The sequence below is a fragment of the Hyaena hyaena genome, unplaced genomic scaffold (assembly GCF_003009895.1).
Source record: "Hyaena hyaena isolate Hyena2069 unplaced genomic scaffold, ASM300989v1 scaffold_65, whole genome shotgun sequence".
Taxonomy (NCBI): domain Eukaryota; kingdom Metazoa; phylum Chordata; class Mammalia; order Carnivora; family Hyaenidae; genus Hyaena; species Hyaena hyaena.
The window spans coordinates 4004949-4024764 of NW_024080697.1; the positions used below are offsets into that span (position 1 = coordinate 4004949).

The following is a 19816-nucleotide window of genomic DNA, read 5'->3' on the forward strand; positions in this document are numbered from 1 at the left end:
TGTGCCTGGCTCTGCCATTTGTTGGCCAGGCGCTCTTGGTAAGTTACTTCAACTCAGTGATTTTCTAGCTCTGTGCATGTGGAGTCAACAATACTTACTTCATAGGGTTCTTGTGCAGACTGCAGGCTGTGAAGTTGTGTAAAAAAATCGTTTATAATTCATGATGTCGTTTCTCACAGAGGCATGTGTTCCTGAGAAGGTTCTCTGCGCCCCTCCTTTCCACCTCCCCCTGTTGTCCTGAGTATGAAGACTTGGAAAAGGAGCGGTGGTCATCGACCGCGCAAATGGTGACTCCCCACCTATAAACGCCAGGCTGCAGTTAGGCCCCCAGTTTCCCTGTGGTGAACACCGCACTCAGGGAGCCTCTGACTCTATGTTAGGAGGTGCTCAGAGGACCAAGGAAGCAAAGCTGAAGAGGCCCCAAGGACCCTCCTTACTGAAACCGCTAGAAAGAAAACATCTCCTTCCATTGTCCACAGAACTCCGTAACTCATCAGACCAAATCTTGAGAAGCCTGGGGGATGTGAGGGAGATCCAGGTGTGTGAGACAGGTTCCTGGAGAGTTCTCTCCCCAACAGCAGGGGTGTTCGGAGTGGAGTAGGCCTTCCTGGATTCTGTACCGGCTCTGTTCCTTACGAACCATGCCGCCTTGGTGAGGCCGGTCACCCTTTGGAAGCCCCAGCTGCCTGTTGTAAAGTGGGGTGCAGGAGAGTAACCCATAGGATTGTTTGACGATGGAAACACCAAGCGTTGGACATAGTACCCACAGTGCATGCTCAACAGAAGTTGATTTTATGCTGGAATTCCAACACCCAGCCCCTTCTTTGGCACTAGCGGTGAAATAGTTGCCGGAAAGAGGAAACGTGTAGGGAAGAAACCCTTTCCCCATTTCTTCTATTGACCCAGGTGAGGTAGAAGGATGTGGAAATATTTCTCTGGAGGGCGCTGTGCCCAAGGCAGGGGATGTCAGATGTCGACAGGTCTTCCTTCGCTGTGTCTTTTAATAGTTCTCGTCCCTAGGACCCAGGCCCTCTGGTCACTGTGACCCTTCGAATCTGTCTGGCCAGGAGACCTGAGGAGCCCTTACTGACCTTGGTGATACCCTGTTTCCTGGCTTTTAGGGGATGCCTAACTCAGAGAAGCTTTCACTGGGCTCCCGAATTAGAGTAAGCCCCCAGCTGCCTCTGATCAACCCACTCACCACCTCTGTGGCTGGAGAGGCGCCCCATGTCTTCACATTCAGGGATTTCATCTCGGCTTGTCCAGGAGTGACCCTCCCCATGGATAGATTTGGCCTCACTGGGCAGCAGCAAGTACCCCCAGAGAGGTTCCCAGGACAGGGTGAGGGTGGAGAGTAAAATCCTGTAGGCAGTGGTCTGGTCTGGTCTTTCAGTTTCTCAAGAAGCCTGGCCATAAACAGAGAGCGAGGAGAGTTTGAATTGTTAACCTCTTTGTAGTTAATACTGGGCTACTTATGTGGTTATTAATATGCTGCAACACCAGCCTCCTGTTTCTTTGAGAGATCTTGGCCTTGCATGTACGGCACCCCCAAGAACATAAATAGACTTTCCCTTGGGGGTGGGAATAAATTATTCCATGTAATTATAGAATAATTAAAGCACTTTCAGCCAATTCAAGTTTTGAGAAAAATTAAAAAATAATCCTTGATTTAAATATTATTTACTAAATTAATTCTTTACTAAGCCTTTTTTATAGATTCCTGGAATTTTTTGTTTTTTGTGTTTTTATTTTATTTTTTGTTGTTTTACCTCCCTGCTGTCAGGGAATAAAGGCATTAGTAATTACTAAAGTCACTTTCATGAATGACACATTCTTTTTACATGGAACAATGAAAAGACTTGTCACTGACTTTTTTTCTCCTAAAAAGAGCTGTACTATGGCTTTAGTTACCAGTGAATTTTTTGGGTAGAGAAGCAGTCCTGGATTTCTCTCTGAGACTCTGTCTCCACATGGAATGTCTTCTTGGATGCCGTGAGGACCTTCAGAGGGCTCTACTGTGAGTGGAGGAAGAGGAAGATAGCGAGGTGATTGACAGCTTATTCCCTGGACCCAGGCCACCTGGGTTTGGAGTCTGGTTTCACTAACTGCTGGGTGGATGGTATATGTTTCCCTTCCTCCACTTGTTCCCTACGGAGGATGGCTGTGAGTCCACGGAAAGTGCCTGGAATGGTGCCTGGCACTTGTCTTTATGCAGATGCCACTGTCACAGGGCAGAGGGCAGCCGTAGGGGAACTGAACAGACATTTTTGCAAAGAAGACATACAAGTGGCCCACAGGTACATGAAAAGGTGCTCGGCATCGCTCATCATCAGGGAAATGCAGACCCAGAGCCCAAGGAGGCATCACCTCACCCTGGTCAGAACGGGCATCGAGAGGCTAAGAGAGCAAAGTGTTGGTGAGCATGTGGAGGAAAGAGAACCCTTGTACCCTGTTGGTGGGACTGCAGACTGGCACAGTCACTGTGGAAAACAGTGTGGCCTTTCCTCCAGAAATTAAAAATTAAACGACCATATGATTCAGCAGTTCACTTCTGGGTGTATATCTGAAGGAAATGAAATCAGTATCTGGAAGAGATACCTGCATCCCCATGTTCACTACAGTATTTATAGTTGTTTGCTCTTAATCACAAGATGTAGCTAGATTATTATGGAAAGGGGATGGGGGAGAGGGTTGTGTGCCCAGTGGTGGCCTTAGGTTTCTTCTGGGATCCTTGCGGTCTCTGAGTAGGAGGGGGCTGGCTGCCATTCTCTGGGCAAAATGGTTCCAAGAAAGTACTTACTGCAACTCTGACAGATGTTAAAAATTTTGCCCAACATTTAGAAATTAAGGGGAAGAATGTGTGGTGTGTCCTTTCACAGTCATTCTTGGGTATTGTTCCGCCAGCCCACCGAGGGCTTTTTAATATCCAGGGAAATGTACTTTTGTTTGATTCTGCTATTGACAATTAATTAAGGGCTCAGACTGAAGTCATATGTCAACCTGTAAGATCTTATCCAGCAGAGATATGCAAATAATTTCTGCCTAGTGGAGAAGATAACCTCAAAGGTTATGATTTCCTTATTGCTCTGTAGGGCAATAACCAGTTCTATATCTAATCCAGGAATCTCAGTCTCTTATTCCTGTTTAAATTCCAGTCCCTCAAAATTCTCTGAATCAGCTCTGCCTTTTTACTTGCTCCTTTTTTGGTGAGGTGAGCAATCTTCGACATATATTCATTCTATATTTTTATGAGTTAGGTTTTTAACTTTTTGAAAATTAAACTTTGATCAAAGTGATAATGGTTACATTCCCCCCCAAGTTTTAAATCATAAGCTACTACATTACAACAAACACATTTGTGTGTCTTCTATAGTATGTAAGCACTCCATGGTCTGTATAGGTCTAGTATGCACATAGTGTGTGGTATAGTATGTAGTGTAGTATATAAAGTGCTTTCCCAGATGTGATCACATTTTGACCTTGAATGTTGAGGTTACCCTGTGAAGAAGTAGAGCAGATGGAATTAGTTCCACTTGACAGCTAAGGGAACTTAGACCCAGACTGAGAAGGGAGGTGACTTGTCCTCAGGTCACCCATGCCGAAAGTGGCAGTTCCAGAGGGCTCCAGAGCAAAGCTGGGGGCACAGGCTGGTTTCCTCTCTTGTCTGTGTCTTCCATGTCTGTCTATGTTGGTGAAATCTGGTTAAAGAACCACCCCTAAATGGAAAGACACCCAAGTAGGGGCAGCTGGATGCAGTGTCAAAATGGAGAGGGCCACTTGATGGCTTTGCCTGCGTATGTATGAGCTCCGATTGGCAGCGTCTCTTCCCCTTCCTCCTCTGGCAGCAGCTCACTCCTCACGGGCAAGGGCTCCCCCATCCTGAATCCCCAGATCCCCAGAGGCTATCTTTCAATGTAGTAATAGGGGGCCCAGAGCGATTAGCAATATTTCAGAAAGCTCAGGGGAGATCATACATCTCCCCATGACAGGTCTGCCCAGACTAAATGAAATGTCATTTCTCTGCTTTTGGCTCGAATTCTGTCAGCTCAGTCTGGCTGTACTGCTTATCTTGGGCTGATCAGGAGCCCTGATTGGACCTTATATGCGTCCTTGACAAATAAAAATGAATTATTACTTAATAAATGCAATTGGTTTGGCAAATGCAGCCTTTCAGAGCATGGCCTCATGGAGCTCCAAAGAGCCTAACAATAGGGCTTCTCAAAAGGGGACTTGCCGGCTCAGCCAGGACCAACTCCAGCTGGGCCCCACTCTGAGGAAACAGTAAATGGTGGCCTTTGGAACATCTGACATCTCAACCTGAGGCTGAGAACCCGACATGGGGCAAAGTCCTCCAATTGCCAGCAGAGTACTGGGCATTCATTTCCTCCAGCGTGACATTGGATAGGTGTCAGGACTTAAGACATCCTCTTTAACCCTGGTGTCTTCATCTCTTAAAAAAGGTAATGGACCCTGGTTTGTCACTCTCCAAAGACTGTTAAGAGGAGTCAGTAATAATGGGGCTCCCGTGAGGGGTCACTGGGCTCCACGTACCTCGACGTTCTCACCTGTGAGTGGCACTACTGTTGGTTGCATTGTACAGAAGCTGAGAGTATCAGCAACTTGTTCAAGGTCACAGAGTTCACTTGAGAAGTGCAGAAGTTGGCATGAGCCTGCGTGGTAGAGTGGTTGCTGGAAGGCTGTGGGGTCACACCTGGCTTGGGTCTTGGCTCTACCCATCTGTAGCCCTGTAGCTCTGTGTAAGTCACACCCCGATGAGTCTCAGCTCCTTATGTGAAAAGTGGGGATCATAATTGTACCTACTTGTAAGGCTGTTATAAGCATGTTAGCTATTACTATAGTAGGGTTATTCTTGATGATTTATTTTGGGGCCAGTTACAATTGAAGAGATTACGGGGGTTAGGATAAGCATGAAGACAGGAACTGCAGCATCTCAAAAAAACATAGACAAGGGTCTCATTCGTGTTGAAGGTCGTATATTCATGTTTGGCTTGTTATAGGTAAGTGGGTGCAGAGTAGAGCCAGTCTCTGGTATGTAAATTATACCTCAATAAAGGCATTTAACAAAATAGAGCCAGTCTTTGCCCTCTTAGGAGCTTATAATAGTGGGCTACATGGTCATTAATCAAATAGTATGCTGTGACCATGAAAGAACAGTACAGAGTTCTATGAGAGTTTATGGCAGGAGAACCGCTTCTAGGCCGGGAGGTCAAGAAAGGTGCCTCCAGAGAGTTGATGCTGAGCTGGGATGGGAAGGAAGACAAGGGTGAACCAGGTGAATAGGGGATGAGAGGAAGGCTCTTGGCAGGGGGACTATCATGTGCAAAGGTCCTGAGGTACAGGGTCATTGGAAAGAGAGCAGATACGGCTATAGTGTCATGGCCTGAGATAAAACCAGGGAAGGAGGCTGGGCCTGGTTGTGCAAGGCTTTGTAGGCAAAGGAAAGGAATTGAACCCCTACTCCTGTGTTTCCCACTGTGGGGCCCAGCTCTTCTCCTCTGGCTGGGACATGTTTGCTATCGACCATGGTGTCCAGTGGGGACTGAGAGAAATGTCAAGGGCAATGTGTGTCCTGGGGTATCAGCTTTGTGAGTTGAGCCTCTCTTTGTCCTCTGGAAACCCACTGGCAGACCATCTGTGGGCCCAGCCAGGCCTGGTGCTATTCAGCAGCTGTTCCCTAGCTGGGAAGAGGCTTTTAGCTTTAATAAAAAGGGAGTAGAGATAAGAAGACCGCCTGGGCAGGGAGGGTAGCAGTGACAGGATGATTTAAATGGCCTCTCCAGTGTCATTTCTTCTGTGCAGACATCATAAATCAGATTAGCATTGGGCTCTGGCGGGGAGGCGTGAAGGAAAAGGGGCCTGAGGGAGAAGGAGCAGGGCTGTGACTCTGGGTCCTCCTGGGACCACCTCAGAGCTGGTGGGAACAGCTCTCGGGGGTGCGAGGTTATGTATTCCTGACCCACAGCCTCCTATTCCTGCTCTTTGGAGAAGGGGAAGTTGGGATGGCCTCACAACCACCCTAACTCTCCAGCCCATCTTCAGCTTTGGGAGAGAATGAAGAGAATGGGGAAGAGAAGGGTTAGGGAGGAGTGGAGGGCAGGGGTCGAGAGTGGGAGTTACAGGCTTCAGGATTGCTGGAAGCAGTTGTTCTACCTTGTTCTATGTTATGGTCATCTTGGGAACTCTAAAACAAATGCTGATGCCTGGGGACCACCTCTAACACTTCCGAGTTCTCGGCGATCCTAACGTGTGGCTGAAGTTGAGGAGAACTGGATTAGAACTCAGCTTCTGTCTTAAACTCAACAACTGTACAATCACAAGCCATCACTCCCACCAGGACCTCTCAGGCCCACCCAGCACCGCTGGCCTTCCTCTTGAAAGTGACCAGATTGAGGGGCCAGGGTCGAAGTCTATGAGATAGGTGTTCATGTGTTGTAACTCCCACCTGCCTCCTTCTCTTTCAGGTCTCACGCTACCTGGGCAAGATATACAGCGAGATGATCTTCGTCAATGGCTTTGTGCACTGCGACCCCCACCCCGGCAATGTGCTGGTGCGGAAGCACCCGGGCACAGGAAAGGCAGAGGTTGTCCTGCTGGACCACGGGCTCTACCAGGTAGAAGAGGCCTTTTTCATCTAGCCGGTCCAGGCTCTGGTCCTGGGATCAGAGCTTGCTGATCTCCTGATCTGCCACAGAAACAGGAAGCAGATACCCAGGGCAGATGGCGAGGGCCCGCCCTTCCCCTAGAGCTGTCATTCTGTGTAAGTCACATCGTATGAGCTCGCTCCAGTCGAGTGAGATTAGTAATGCCTCCTTTGCAAGCTGCTGTGGGGAGGAGATGGGGATATGCCTGGGCACGTGCAGGTGCTTTGTCGGCTATGAAAACCTTGCTTCCCAGGGAAGCCCAGGCCAGCTCACTGGGAAATGAGCTGCCCTTGGATGAACTAGGAATTCAGGGTAAGGGGGCAACTCAGTCCCAGGGAGTAGGTGATGTGTACTGGGAAAGAGGGTCAGGAACTGATGGGGCTGGATGCCTCCAGACTCTGTCCTCTGGAATTTGGGACTCATATGGTTCAGATGAGCCATGGGCTTCTGCCTGGAAATTGGGAAGTTCACTGCCAATCCGGGACCCAGGGCCTATCTTGAGTTCATGGCAGATGGTCCTGGGGAGGTTTCCCCAATGCTCTCTTACTCTTCCCCTCAGGGCCCTGATCCCACCTCCCGAAATCTTGGCCTCCTTTGAAAGACTTAGTGACAGGGACGTCTGGGTGGCTCAGTCGGTTAAGTGTCCGACTTTGGCTCAGGTCATGATCTCATGGTTCGTGGGTTCGAGCCCCGCATCGGGCTCTGTGCTGACAGCTAGCTCAGAGCCTGGAGCCTGTTTCAGATTCTGTGTCTCCCTCTCTCTCTGACCCTCCCCTGCTCACACTGTCTCTCTCTCTCTCAGAAATAAATAAAACATTAAAAAAAAAAAGAAAGACTTAGTGACATTGGGTGCATTAATTTGAGGTAGGCTAGCTGCTGTCACACACAGCCCCCCAAATAAATAATGGCCCAGACACAGGAGACATTGAATTGCTTGCTTACATACCTGTTGTCTCGGGTAGGCAGAGGAGTCTGAAGGCAGGGACTGACTGAGGCTCTACCCTCTAGGCTTCCCTGGGGGGTGTCTCATCATCCTCCAGCAGCAGGGGTAGGGGCTCAGAGCAGCATCCGTGGGAGAGTTTTCAGGAGCTGATGTGGGATTTCTGCTGCATTCCATCCGTCGGAGCTCAGGCAGAGGGCCACACCCAACTAGGATGGAGGTGGGGAATGTGATTTTAGTGGGCAAATGGTAGCTTCTGGCACTCCAGACCACAGCAGGCCAGGTAGTAGCTTTCAACCTGGGCCTTTAGGGATGGTGGAACTTTGGGAAAGAAGTGGATGTTATGCAGGAGTCCCCAGTCTTCATCTGACCCCCTTCACAGTGATCATACCAGCCAGGGTCTAGGTCTTCCATGGGGAAAGGAGGCTCAGGTCCTGTCACATTGTACCCACCCCCCCGCAGGTGCTCACAGAGGAGTTCCGGCTGAATTACTGCCGCCTCTGGCAGTCACTGATCTGGACTGACATGAAGAAAGTGAAGAAGTACAGCCAGCGCCTGGGAGCCGGGGACCTCTACCCCTTGTTTGCCTGCATGCTGACGGCCCGGTCTTGGGACTCGGTCAACAGGGGCATCAGCCAAGCTCCGGTCACCGCCACTGAGGTAGGTGGTCCCCTCCCAGCCCTGTCTTCTCCTGAATACAAGGGGTGGGGCCAGGGATGGCCTTTGGACCCCTGCCAACCCAGGGCCTGAGGCTGTGGCCTGGTGGGTGGTGGCAGTGGGCTATGGGCAGCACTGGAGATACACCGGAGGAGAAGCCGCAGCCCTGGATACAAGGAGGGAGAGGGAATGGTGTCGCACTGTATCCCTCCTGGCCTTATCAACCTTGGTATCTTGACTTTATAACCCAGACTGCTGTGGCTTTTGCTCCACACACTCACATGATAGTTCAGGCTTCCACCAAGTTCTCCTCCAAGACTTGTAGGAATCCCCAGGGACTGTCTCATCATAAGTCTGGTTCCACTTGCGCCGCCTCCTGCTGGGGATGGCCTCCCATCTTGAGCTTCCTGTAGGGCTCCCTAATGGGGAGAGTGCCTCAGTTCCTCACGTGGCCGCTCGTCCCATTGTTCTCCCTGAGTGTGTAGCGAAACAGCTTTGTGGTTCATTTTTCTATTGGATCTAGATGAGACTCGCATGGAGTCTGGGTTGAGACTGGTCCTAGGAACCCCTCCTCCCCGTACTCATTGCCACCTCCCTCCCCGGCTTCTCATTCTCTCATGGAGTTGGCTTCTTTCTGCCCCGTCAGTTGGCTGGACCCGTGCGCACTTGCCCATAGCCATGTGGGGATGGGCTTGTGCAGCCAGGTAGACCTGGGTTCCAGTTCCACATCCTGCTCTTCCTGGTGGCATGACCTTGGATGGTTCTCTCCACCTCTTGGAGACTCACAGTCCTCCCTGTAAGCTGCCTTGTGATGGGGGCCTTTAGGAATGGCTGCACGGAATCTCAAGTGACCACCTCTCCCGTCTCTTGGCTCTGCTTTCCTGCAAACTGACACCATTCCCCAGCAAGCTTGGTGGTGATGATGACGGGCAGCTGCCTTGGGCTTACATGGCTTTAAAGCTCATTATCTTGGAAGTGAGGCCATCTCCTTCCTTTGTTAAACACGGATGATCATTTCAGGGATGCTTTATTGATAATGTATGTAAAGTGCCCACCCAGAGCTCCTGAAGTTTGTTCATTGAACAAACATTTGTTTTTGCTGGAACCCGAACTAGGTGCTGGGGATCCAATGATGAACAGACAGGCTTTCCATGCAATTTGCACTGTGGTTGAGGGAGACAGTAAACATGTGAACAAACAGGTAAATGGAACAGTTGCAGGTGCAGGTGTGGGAGGCAACCGGTGGGGTGAGTAATGGGGGTGCTGTAGACTGGGCGCTCAGAGATCTTTCTGGGAGCTGACATCTGAATTCTGGAGGACCAGGAAGGCAGCAGCCAAGGCAGAACTTAGAGAAAGCATTCCCGGCAGAGGGCACACAATGCCACAGAGCAGGGGTAGAAAGCATCAGCAGGCCCGGAGTGTGCTGGAGGTGGGTGCTGGAATGGGAAGAATTTGGGGGTGCTGGGCAGAGAGCATCATACAGGGCCTCGTAAGCTGTGGGGAGAGGTTTGGATTCGTTCTCAGTACAAAGGAAAGCGTTTGACGGGTTCCAAGCAAGAGAAGGGTGTGCTCAGCGTTGTTACTTTAAGTACCTCTCCAGACAGGGCAAGATGAGCATTGGGGCAGTTAGTCAGGAGGCTGGAGGTGATGGGGGCAGAGACCACGCTAACAGCAGCAGAGGTGGATGGAAGAAGGAGAGAAGGTGGTGTTTTGGATGGAAGTTTGAGAGGCCTTTCTGTCAACTTGGGTGTGGAGAGGAGGCAAAGGGAGGAGTCAGAGTTGCATCCCAGTGTGCTAGGATGTGGTGTAGGGTAGGGAGTGGGGCCACTTCCTGGCACAGGGAAGAGTGGGAAGGACATAGCTGGGGGGCAGGAGCCAGTATTTAGAGCATTCAGATAGAGGCCTCATGGGCAGCCAAGCTTGGATCTCCAGGAACAGGTTCAGGCTCAAAATATAAATTTGGGAGTTCTCAGGGTATACTTGGTATTTAAAGCCTCAGAAATGGACAAGATTGCATGGCACACAGTAGGTACTTGGTATATGATATGTGTGTGTGTGTGTGTGTGTGTGTTTGTGTTTTTAATGTTTTGTTTGATTTTGAGAGACAGAGCGTGAGCAGGGGAGAGTCAGAGAGAGAGAGGGAGACCCAGAATCCGAAGCAGGCTCCAGGCTCTGAGCTGTCAGCACAGAGCCTGATGTGGGGCTCCAACCTACAAGCTGTCAGATCATGACCTGAGCTAAAGTCGGACGCTCATCCGACTGAGCCACCCAGGTGCCCCTGTTTTTTTCTTAATTAAAAAAAAGTTTCTTTTTAAATTTTTGAGAGAGAGACAGAGACAGAGACAGAGGTTGAGTGGGGAAGGGGCAGAGAGAAAGGGAGACACAGAATGTGAAGCAAGTTCCAGGCTCTGAGCTGTCAGCACAGAGCCCTATGCAGGGCTTGAACTCATGAACCATGGGATCATGACCTGAACCAAAGTTGGACACTTAACCTACTGAGCTGCCCAGGTGCCCCGATACGTGTTTTTATGAACTACTCACTTATGAAGACCCAGCATGAATGCTTCTGTATTAGTCTGCTTGGATTGCCTTAGAAGAATACCACTGACAAGGTGGCTTGAGCAACAGAAATGTATTTTCTCACAGTTCTGGAGGCTGGAAGTCCAAGATCAAGGTATCATCAGGGTTGGTTTCTGGTGCTGCCTCTCTTCCTGGTTTGCAGACAGCTGCCTTCTTGCCGTAACCTCACATGGCCTTTCTTCCATGTGAACATGCTCCTGGCTTCCCTTCCTCTTCTCCGAGGGACATCAGTCCTATTGGGTTAGAATATGAAGTCACACTTTACCCTTATGAAGTCACTTAATTTTGATGCCCTCTTTAAAGGCCTCGTCTCCAGCTACAGTCACACTGGGGTTAGGACTTCAAGATATTGATTTTGGACACAATTGAGTCCATAGCACCAGCCAAGAGGCCTCTCCTCATCACCTTTGCCTGAAGTGGCCCCTTAATACTCGTATGATTCATGCGCCGCACCTTCGACTCTAAGAGTGGCTGTTTGTATACTTCTGTGAGTTCTCCAACTAGGTGGTGAGTACCTGGAGGGCAAGAATCCTTTCTTGCACATCTTTTTATAAAGTCCCTGCTGTCCTGGGACCACATCTAAGAGAGGTGTTGGTGTAGGTTCTGGAGACATGGACACCATTTCCTCACTTTGGACAAAAATGCAGAGGGAGAATAAACTTTGCTGCCCCAGACCAGCCAGCCCCAGCCCAGTCTCTGAGATGTAAGGGCTCTGTTTTTCTGAGTCTAGTCTTATTGAGAATGAGGGTAACTTTCAACATTGTGTCAGGGTAGATGTTTTTCTAACTAAAATCAGCTTAAACATTTAGGCATTTGTTTTCTTCATAACAAGAAGCCTGGAGATGGAGGGGGTGGGTATGGGTCCAGGTTGGTTAATTGAGCAGATCAGCAGTTCAGGGTTCTGGGCTGACTGTCAGGGCTCTAAGATGATTGTGGCAGTTACAGGCTTCACACCTTTATACCCTGATTGATGTCCAGAGGTGAGAATTAGGGGTCATTCCTTCTCATATATTGTTTTTTAACAAGAAAACCTTTCTCAGAAGGGTTCAACAGACTCCCCCCTAGGTCTCATTGGCCAGAATTGTGTCTCGTGTCCATGCCTGAGCCAATCACTTGGCAGAGGCATTCCACCCAGGGCCCACCTTGGCTGAGATTAATCAAGATCCCTGCCCTGGAGTTAGGGAGGAGCTCACCTCCCTGAAGAACACAGCCCCAGGGGTCAAGTGAACAAAAATGAGGTTCTTTTGAGAAAGGAGAATGAGGAATGGCTAGTGGGTAGGCACCCAACACGGTCTACTGCAGATACTCACCATCAGGATAGTCCAAGCTGGAAGAGGTGCCCCCTAGAGGGAGCTTGGGTAGGTGCAGGTGCGCTGAGAGGGGCTGAGAAGGGCTGTCTCCAGGTCGGTCCCCACCTTGCTGAGGGGTCCCTGTGGTGAGCAAGGCCTTGGTCTGGCCTTAGCCCTTGGGCAGGTGGCCTGCAGCCATGGTGGGAGGCAGTGGGGAGACAGACAGCCTCAGTGTCTGGCTTGGTGTTGAGATGTTCCAGTCTGATAGCTCCTGCCTGAGGGACATTTCGAGTTACACAGCAACTCAGTTATCAGCAGTGCACACGTGTTCTGGAAAGGACCGAGAGTCCTGCTTCTGCTGCAGAAGGAGGCTGCGTGGGGAAGCCTTTGGCAGTGCTGCTGCGCCCCTTGTTGTGACGTGGATTAGCACCAAGCGACTCCCTGATCCTTATCTCTGCTGTCCCTCTCAGTCAGGCTGAGAGGTGGGCGCAGAGTGTATTAGCATTCCCAGTTTTTAGGTGAGGATGCAGGGTTACAAGAGATGAAAGGACTTGCCCAGGGTCAGGGTCCCCGCTGTGAGATAAGAGGAGGCAGAGCCTGGTGAAGGTGGCCTGTGGTTCCAACCCTGACTCACAACTTACTAGCTGTGACCTGCAGGCAGGTTGCTAACTTCTCAGTGCCTTGGTTTCCTTTTCTCAAATGGGGGTGATATACTTACCTGATAGGGTCATTGTGAGGATTACATGAGTTAATGCCTGCAGACATTTTCTCTGGAGATTGAGAAGAGGTCTGAAGTGCACCGGCATGGCATGCTCGGGGCTCTGGCTGGGGGCAGGTATTTGCGCAGAGCCCTGCAAGAGTTCAGGGGCAGGGAAGGAAGCCAGACCTCACACTCAGACACCAGGGTGGGGTAAGTCCTGGCTCCTGTTCTTTGGGCATCAGGACCTCAAGGAATGAGTGGGGAGTGGGGCTCTGGGTAGGTCTGGTGGGGCACGAGTCAGGCAGCATATAGAGCAAGACTTTGGAGTTGGGTTGGGGTCGGGAGCTCAGATCTATGAACTGCAGCAGCCTGGGCTTGGTGGAAGGGATGGGGGACATGACTCAGCTGGCACCAGCTTCCAGGCTACTTCCAGGCCTGTCATCAAATTGGTGGCCAGGGAGAAAAGCCTTGGTTCACCTCACACGGGCGAACCCCTGGGCCAAGAGGCTAGCTAACTCCAGTCTCATCAAATGGTTGATGATGAAGTTGACTTCCTGCCCCAGTCAGTACTGGTTCATGAGCTTGGAGGAGGGGTGTTGGTGACCTTGGGGAGCCAAGATGGCAGAGGTCCTGTTGTTGTGCTCCTGTACTGCGTCCGGTGCTTGGCCAGAAGTTGGGGTGAGACATCGCTTCCAGGTTTGTCAGACTACAAAGCCCCTTGTGTTAAGCTTCCCTCTGGGGAGGTCCTGGTGGCATCAAGGCAGCCAGCTACATGCTGGAAGCTCCCTTCTAGAGCCTCCTTGAAGCCCCTCAGCCATAGGCACCTACCACCCTGGGCCCTACTTCCCATACCAACTCTCCATGTCTGTCTGCCTGTCACTGCTTCAGGACTCAGAGATCCGCAACAACGCGGCCAACTACCTCCCCCAGATTAGCCAGCTCCTCAACCACGTGCCTCACCAGATGCTGCTCATCTTCAAGACCAATGACTTGCTCCGTGGGATTGAGGCCGCCCTGGGCACCCGGGCCAGTGCCAGCTCCTTCCTCAACATGTCACGGTGCTGCATCAGAGCGCTGGCTGCGTGAGTGTGGGCTCTGGCCTCTCCTTCCATCCCAGCTCCCTGGCCTGCCCCGGCCGTCTCCTTCGCCTCCGCTTTCTCCCACCAGTGCCCAGGGCCTTACCTGAGCTCCCTAGTCTGCACCTGTCCTTGAAAAGTTAGGGGCAGGAGACTGCTCCAGTGAATTCATTGATTCCGGGCTGTGTTTTGGGGTGGTCCAGAGGGTCATCTGTACTTGTAAAATACGTGAATTCTAGGACCTCACCTTCCTAGTCAGCCTTTCCAGGCAACTCTTACCTTCCATAAAGTTTGAGATGTTTTCTGAGAGTCTCAGTCCCATCCAAATGTCCCCTGGGCTTGGAATCAGGACACCCTGATGCATGTATCCCATCTCTAACTGGTCCTGGGACCTGTCCCCGCAGGATTGGCTAGGAAGCAAGGCCAGTGTTCTTTCCCTGCACATGTGGCCCTGACTCAGGAAAGTGTTGCCAGCAGGCTCACTTGGGATATCAGGTCTTTTTAGATGCCTCAGTGCCCTTGGAGTGTTGGTGAGGGAGGGAAGGTGCTTCCTCGGGGAGGTATTGCTAGAAAAGTGAGGGTTCTAGGCCCTTCTCCCTGCATGTGCACATACATGGGAAGGGCCATGCTCTGGCTGAATCTTCTCTTCTGAGAGAGGAGGCCTAGACTGGTGACAACTCCCATCCAGCCAGTGTAGGGAATGGGTCATTTTGCACACCGACAAAGGGAGTGTTGGCCACATACATCATGCACCCACGATCAGATATTGAATTAGATTATAGCAATAGACTGCACACAGAAAGGGCTGAGCATGATTTATTCTTCCTTTGACGGTTCTGGGAACCAAGTCTTGGAGGGGTCATTATCATGACACCAGTTTTTGTCATGTCCTTCTGTTAGTGCAGAAGGGATTGAGCTGGGCTGAATCCATACTGGCCTCAGCCTCTCAGGGCCACCTGACCTAGTTTCCAGGTAATTCAGTGCTTTTGTTTACCCCACTTATCTGGAAAGCTCCTTTGGAGTAGTTGAGTCCCTCTGGTCGCTGGGGGACAGGGCTATGATCACACAGCCTGGAGTTATCTACCAGGGCGGGGGCCTGGTCAGTTGGCTAAGCCACGATCTTTTGTTGTTCTAAGTGATACTGAGTTCTTGCCTCTTTACCTCTTGTTCTCTCCTCCCTCCTTGTCTGTCCCACAGGCACAAGAAGAAGAATCCGTGTTCATCCTTCAGAAGGGCCCGGATCTATTTCAGCGAGGCCTTTGGCTTATGGCAGATCAGCCTTCATGAACTGGTTCTGCATGTGAAGGGCTGGAAGCTGGCCAGCTGGGTCTTGGCCTTGCTTTGCTGGCTGTTGCCCACTCCACACTGAGTGCACTTGCTGTCCCCTTTCCCTTTCCAGTGTGACTCTGTGCTGGGCAAGTGGACTTCTCACCCCTCACTCCTCTGTCCTGTCTCCACGCAGGTGCCCTGTTTCTGTCACATGGTGGCCTGGGGCCCCATGGTCATTGTCACTGGCACTACACACCTCTGGAATCCCTCTCCTGTGCCGGAGCCCTTGTCTCTGGGCCCACAAGTTGTCCCATGCAGTAGGCTTCTCCCCTTGTCCAGGGAGAAGCCACAACAGTGTTTCCCACTCTAGGTGGGTGCCGTGGGGCTGGATGTCACCTTACTTCCAGTAACGACTCCTGTTGTCAGGATGGACTATGAATCCCACGGACTTCCTACATGAACTCCTACATTTAACTTGTGGGCACTTTGATTTTGCTGGAAGAGAGCACAGTTTCTGATCTTGCTGGGAACAGATTCCCTCTCCGTGTCCTGTCACTCCCCAGAGGTGTTTTACCTGAGCAAGGTGGCTCGGCGTCCGGGGCATGAGTTCACTGCTGTCGCGGTGACCCCTTTGCTGTTTTATGTACTGTGGTTCAATAAAAACCCCTTCAGGGTTGCAGGGAAGGGCTTCGTTGGTGGGATTTTTATTCCAGGTTGGGGGTGAATCCACACTGGCCGTTAGGTAAGACTGGACCTGGGCGCCGTGTGCCACCGTGTTCTGCTTGGCATATTGCCTCTGTCACCCTTCCAGCCTTTCCCTGTGTGGCCACTTCCTGCCCCATCTAGGCTTTTCTTACCTTCTAAGACTCTGAGGTTTTGTTCAGAGGAGTTAAGAAGCCCCAAGGCCAGGAACTCAGAGGCTCAGCTGAAACTTCTGCCTTTGGTTTCTCTGGCTTCTCCACCTGCTTTGTTCTACTAATTACATCCTCACTTAGCCCTTTGGCTCATCATTTGATGCCCTCCGTCCTGAAGACTGTAGTGTAAGCCTCAGTCAGTGTGGCTAGAGGTCCACCCTCCTTGTCTCCTGTCTGGACTGCATGCTTCCAGCTGTTGCCCACAGCTAGGGCTGCCCCGCCCCTCAGTCATCTGCTCCTGTTTCTGGGTCGTCCCCAAAGTCCTGTCTAACTCCAGGTCCCTGAGAGACCCCACATTCGGCAGGTCTTACTTTTACCTGTGAGCACCTGTGCTCACTGACAGTAATTGTGTTTGAGTGTCTCTGATCTTACTTCGCCCCATTCACAGGGGCAGAAAACCCCTGAATTCAAGCCTCGTCTTCTCTTTATTCATAATACAACAAGCAGGTTTTCCACTGACCAGAGATGATTTGCAATCCCTTTATTTCCTGAAAGAATTAATTGTTCTTAGTGACCAGTTGGATGCACCCAGGGACCTGAGAGAATAATTTGCAAGATCTGTTATTAATCATGAGGATGCATGCTGCATATTATATTTTATGGTGTCTTTTATAGCCACTGAAGTAAATATAAATGTCCTTTTGTTCAAGGTAATGGTTACTTGCTTCTCACTTTTAGTTTAATGGTTGGCTCCCTGCTGCCCTGGTATCTAAAACATGAGCATGTTGCCAGTGGGCCCAGGACCCCGAACAATCACCCAGGGAGAGTAGAGAATCTGGGAGAGTTTGGGGTATAAGGAAGTTTGAAAGTAGGAGGAAAGTTGGCTGATGATGATTGAGTACCTTCCAGGGGGAGAGACCATGCTAGGCTCTTTGTAAATAAATTACATCATTAAATAGTCCCATCAGCTCTATGAGAGGGAGACGCCATTAGTCTTATCTTACAGAGATGGGGGCCAAGACTCAGAGAGGTTTACTGACTTCCCTAAAGTCACATAGCTGCTAAATGGTGGTCCACAGTGCTGTAGCTCTAATCACACTCACCTTTGGCCTGTCATACGTGCCTGAATTGAGTCTCAAAAACTTTGATCTCAGAGGGAATTGGATGTTCAGTTGAGGTAGAAGAGTCCAGCATGTTCCCTCAGGCCTAAGGCAGGGTGGACCTGGACCGCTGTAGCCTGCCTGCAGTTCTGACACTGACCACCCAGAGCTAGTGCAGAGGCCAAAGGCTTAAGGCCTAGAGCCCATAAGACTCATGTCAGACTCAAGCTGCAGGTTTGGGGCTCCGCCAGCCACATGCACTTCTGACCGGCTGACTACAAATTTGGGCGACCCCATACCCACTCCCCACCCCCCCAAATTCTGTAATTTACTAGAATGACTCACAGAACTCAGGAAAGCAATCTACTTGTGATTACAGTTTTATTATAAAGGATACAAATCAGGAGCAGCCAAATGAAGTGACATGTAAGACAAGGGCTAGAAGGATCCTGAATGCGGAACTGCTGCGTCCTCTCCCGTGGGGTCAGGCACATCACCCTCTCAGCATATCCGTGTGTTCACTGAGCTTCAGTGTGCAGAGTTTTTATCAGGGTTTCCTTTCATAGACACAATTGAATCATTGATCACATGATTGAACTCAGTCTCCAGCCCTCGCTTCTCCCTACCACCCCCGGAGAAGATGGGCTGATCTCACCACCATCCTGGGCCATCTAGTAGAAACCCAGAGGTACACTCTGAAAAACAAGGATGCTCCCATCACTGAGAAATTCCAAGGAGTTACAGTTATCTCCCAGAAGCCAGGGACAAAGACCAGACAGATTCTTTATTATATAATAACTACTCTGGTGTCTTGTCCTATGCCCTTGGCCCAAGGTATGTCTTTGTCGACTGACCACTGGCCTGTGTTCCTGCTTGGCCTGGGTAGGGCCATATCTGGAGACCAGAACTGTCGGAGATGGTTCTCTCTATCTCTATTCTGTAGTTCAGAGATAGCGTGGCTGAGCTGCTATGTGGGACCTTGCTCTGATCCCTTCTCTGGCCTGTGGAACTTGCTGTGAATTGATTTGGGTTTGATGCTTCCCAGTAAGATCCTGTGACGTTTTTCTCCCAGCAGTGACAATATTTCAGGAAATCACCAGCTTACTCTGAAGAGTGTTTTACCTTTTAACACTGAAATTATTCGGTTTAGGTGTTGGATTCCTTGATTTGGGCAACATGGATCTTTCCTTCTCCTTCCTCTTTTCAGGTGGAGTAGACAGAAATTCCAACTCTATGGCCGTGTGGTATACAGCCTCTCAAGTATGTGCTCAGTTCATAGCAGGCTTAGAATCCTGGCTTGTAGTCAGTGCTAAATAAACATGAAAGTTATTTTTTTTTTTTAATTTTTGAAAGAGGGAGAGAGACAGAGACAGAATCTGAAACAGGCTCCAGGATCTGAGCTGTCAGCACAGAGCCTGACATGGGGCTCGAACTCATGAACCATTAGATTATGACCTGAGCCAAAGTTGGACGCTTGATCGACTGAGCCATCCAGGCGCCCAGCATGCAAGTATTTAGAATCTCAGAATGCTTTATCTTCAGAGCTCCTGAAATATGTATATTAAAAATAAACTACAAGTGCTGTTCATTCCCCCCCTCCCCACCCCCCCCAAGGAATGTTGCCTTGTTCGATGGCCAGGTTAATTTCCACAGAGCTCCGAGCCTGGTCCCAGGCCTCCAAGAATGTGAATAGTCAATGAGTGACCTCTCAGAAAGCCAGAATGGCTCCTAGAGGCACCTGGGAAAGTCCTAGGGGCAGGACTCATTGGGAGGCTGAGACTTACCCTCAGTGTAAGCAACTGAGAGAAGAGGTAAATGGAGCCATGCAGGTAACACTCGGGGCTTATGTAGTTTTCAGGTATAGATGTGAGGGGCTGGGGTCTAAAAGTTGGGACCTGGTAAGGGGTCAAGATCTTAATAGGCAAGACAAACAAGGCCACAGGGAGTGGTGTGTTCTTTGCAGCCAGTTCTTTGCAGTTCTTTGCATTCCTTTTGCAATGGTGGTGGTGGTTGGGCTGGATCAGGAGGCCCTGTATTCAGCAAGAGGCCTTGAATGCCAGGCACCCTGGTACCCACCGCTTACAGGTAACAGGCTGAAGGGAAACTGCAGGGGGCCCAGTCTCCCCAGCCTTAAATCTATAAACATTTTGGTAAAAGCTCATTTGTTCAAAAAGGCTGTTCTCACCTCGTCTCTTCCCTCCTTCCTTCCTGTAAAGTAAAGCCTCTTATGAAGCTGCACAGACTGGCTCAGCGCTCTCTCCTGTTTTAGAGGAAAGATGAGGTCAGTCCTCAGCAGAGTAAATATTAAACCTTGGGTTAGCGTGATGTCCATTTTCCTGCGGTGAGTGCCTCCTGGCCTGCTTTCTCTGGAGGCTGCCTCAGCCCTGCCATCAGCCAGGTCACCGTGCCCCTGGCGGGCACTGCTGGGAGCAGAAAACCCTCAGCTCAGTTCTGTCTTCAGCTTAATAGTTGCAGAGTTCTGCTGATGTTTCTTCCTGTTTTTCTTTTTCCCATGTGTGAGAGGCAAGGCAAGGCTATTAAGACTAGTGAAGTGCTGGGTAGGAAGCCCTTGACCTCTGCCATTTCAGCTCCCATGGCTTCATCTCCTCTCCCTGCACTTTCATGCTAGAGCAGCGAGTCTCAAAATTGTGTGTAAGAACCGCTAGCCCGGGTTCTTGTTGGAACATAA

At 50.4% G+C, this 19816-nt stretch overlaps 1 protein-coding gene across 3 annotated transcripts in view; it reads left to right on the forward strand.

The window, feature by feature from the left end:
- The window catches only part of ADCK1 (aarF domain containing kinase 1), a 117949-nt gene extending 102091 nt beyond the window's left edge, over positions 1-15858 (forward strand). For all 3 annotated transcript variants that reach the window (XM_039232360.1, XM_039232361.1, XM_039232362.1), the window contains 4 exons: positions 6483-6632; positions 8065-8262; positions 13717-13910; positions 15102-15858. In XM_039232360.1, the coding sequence (XP_039088291.1) occupies positions 6483-6632; positions 8065-8262; positions 13717-13910; positions 15102-15273 (714 nt within the window). In that variant the 3' untranslated portion in view covers positions 15274-15858. The remainder of the gene's footprint in view (positions 1-6482; positions 6633-8064; positions 8263-13716; positions 13911-15101) is intronic.
- The last annotated feature ends 3958 nt before the right edge of the window (positions 15859-19816 follow it).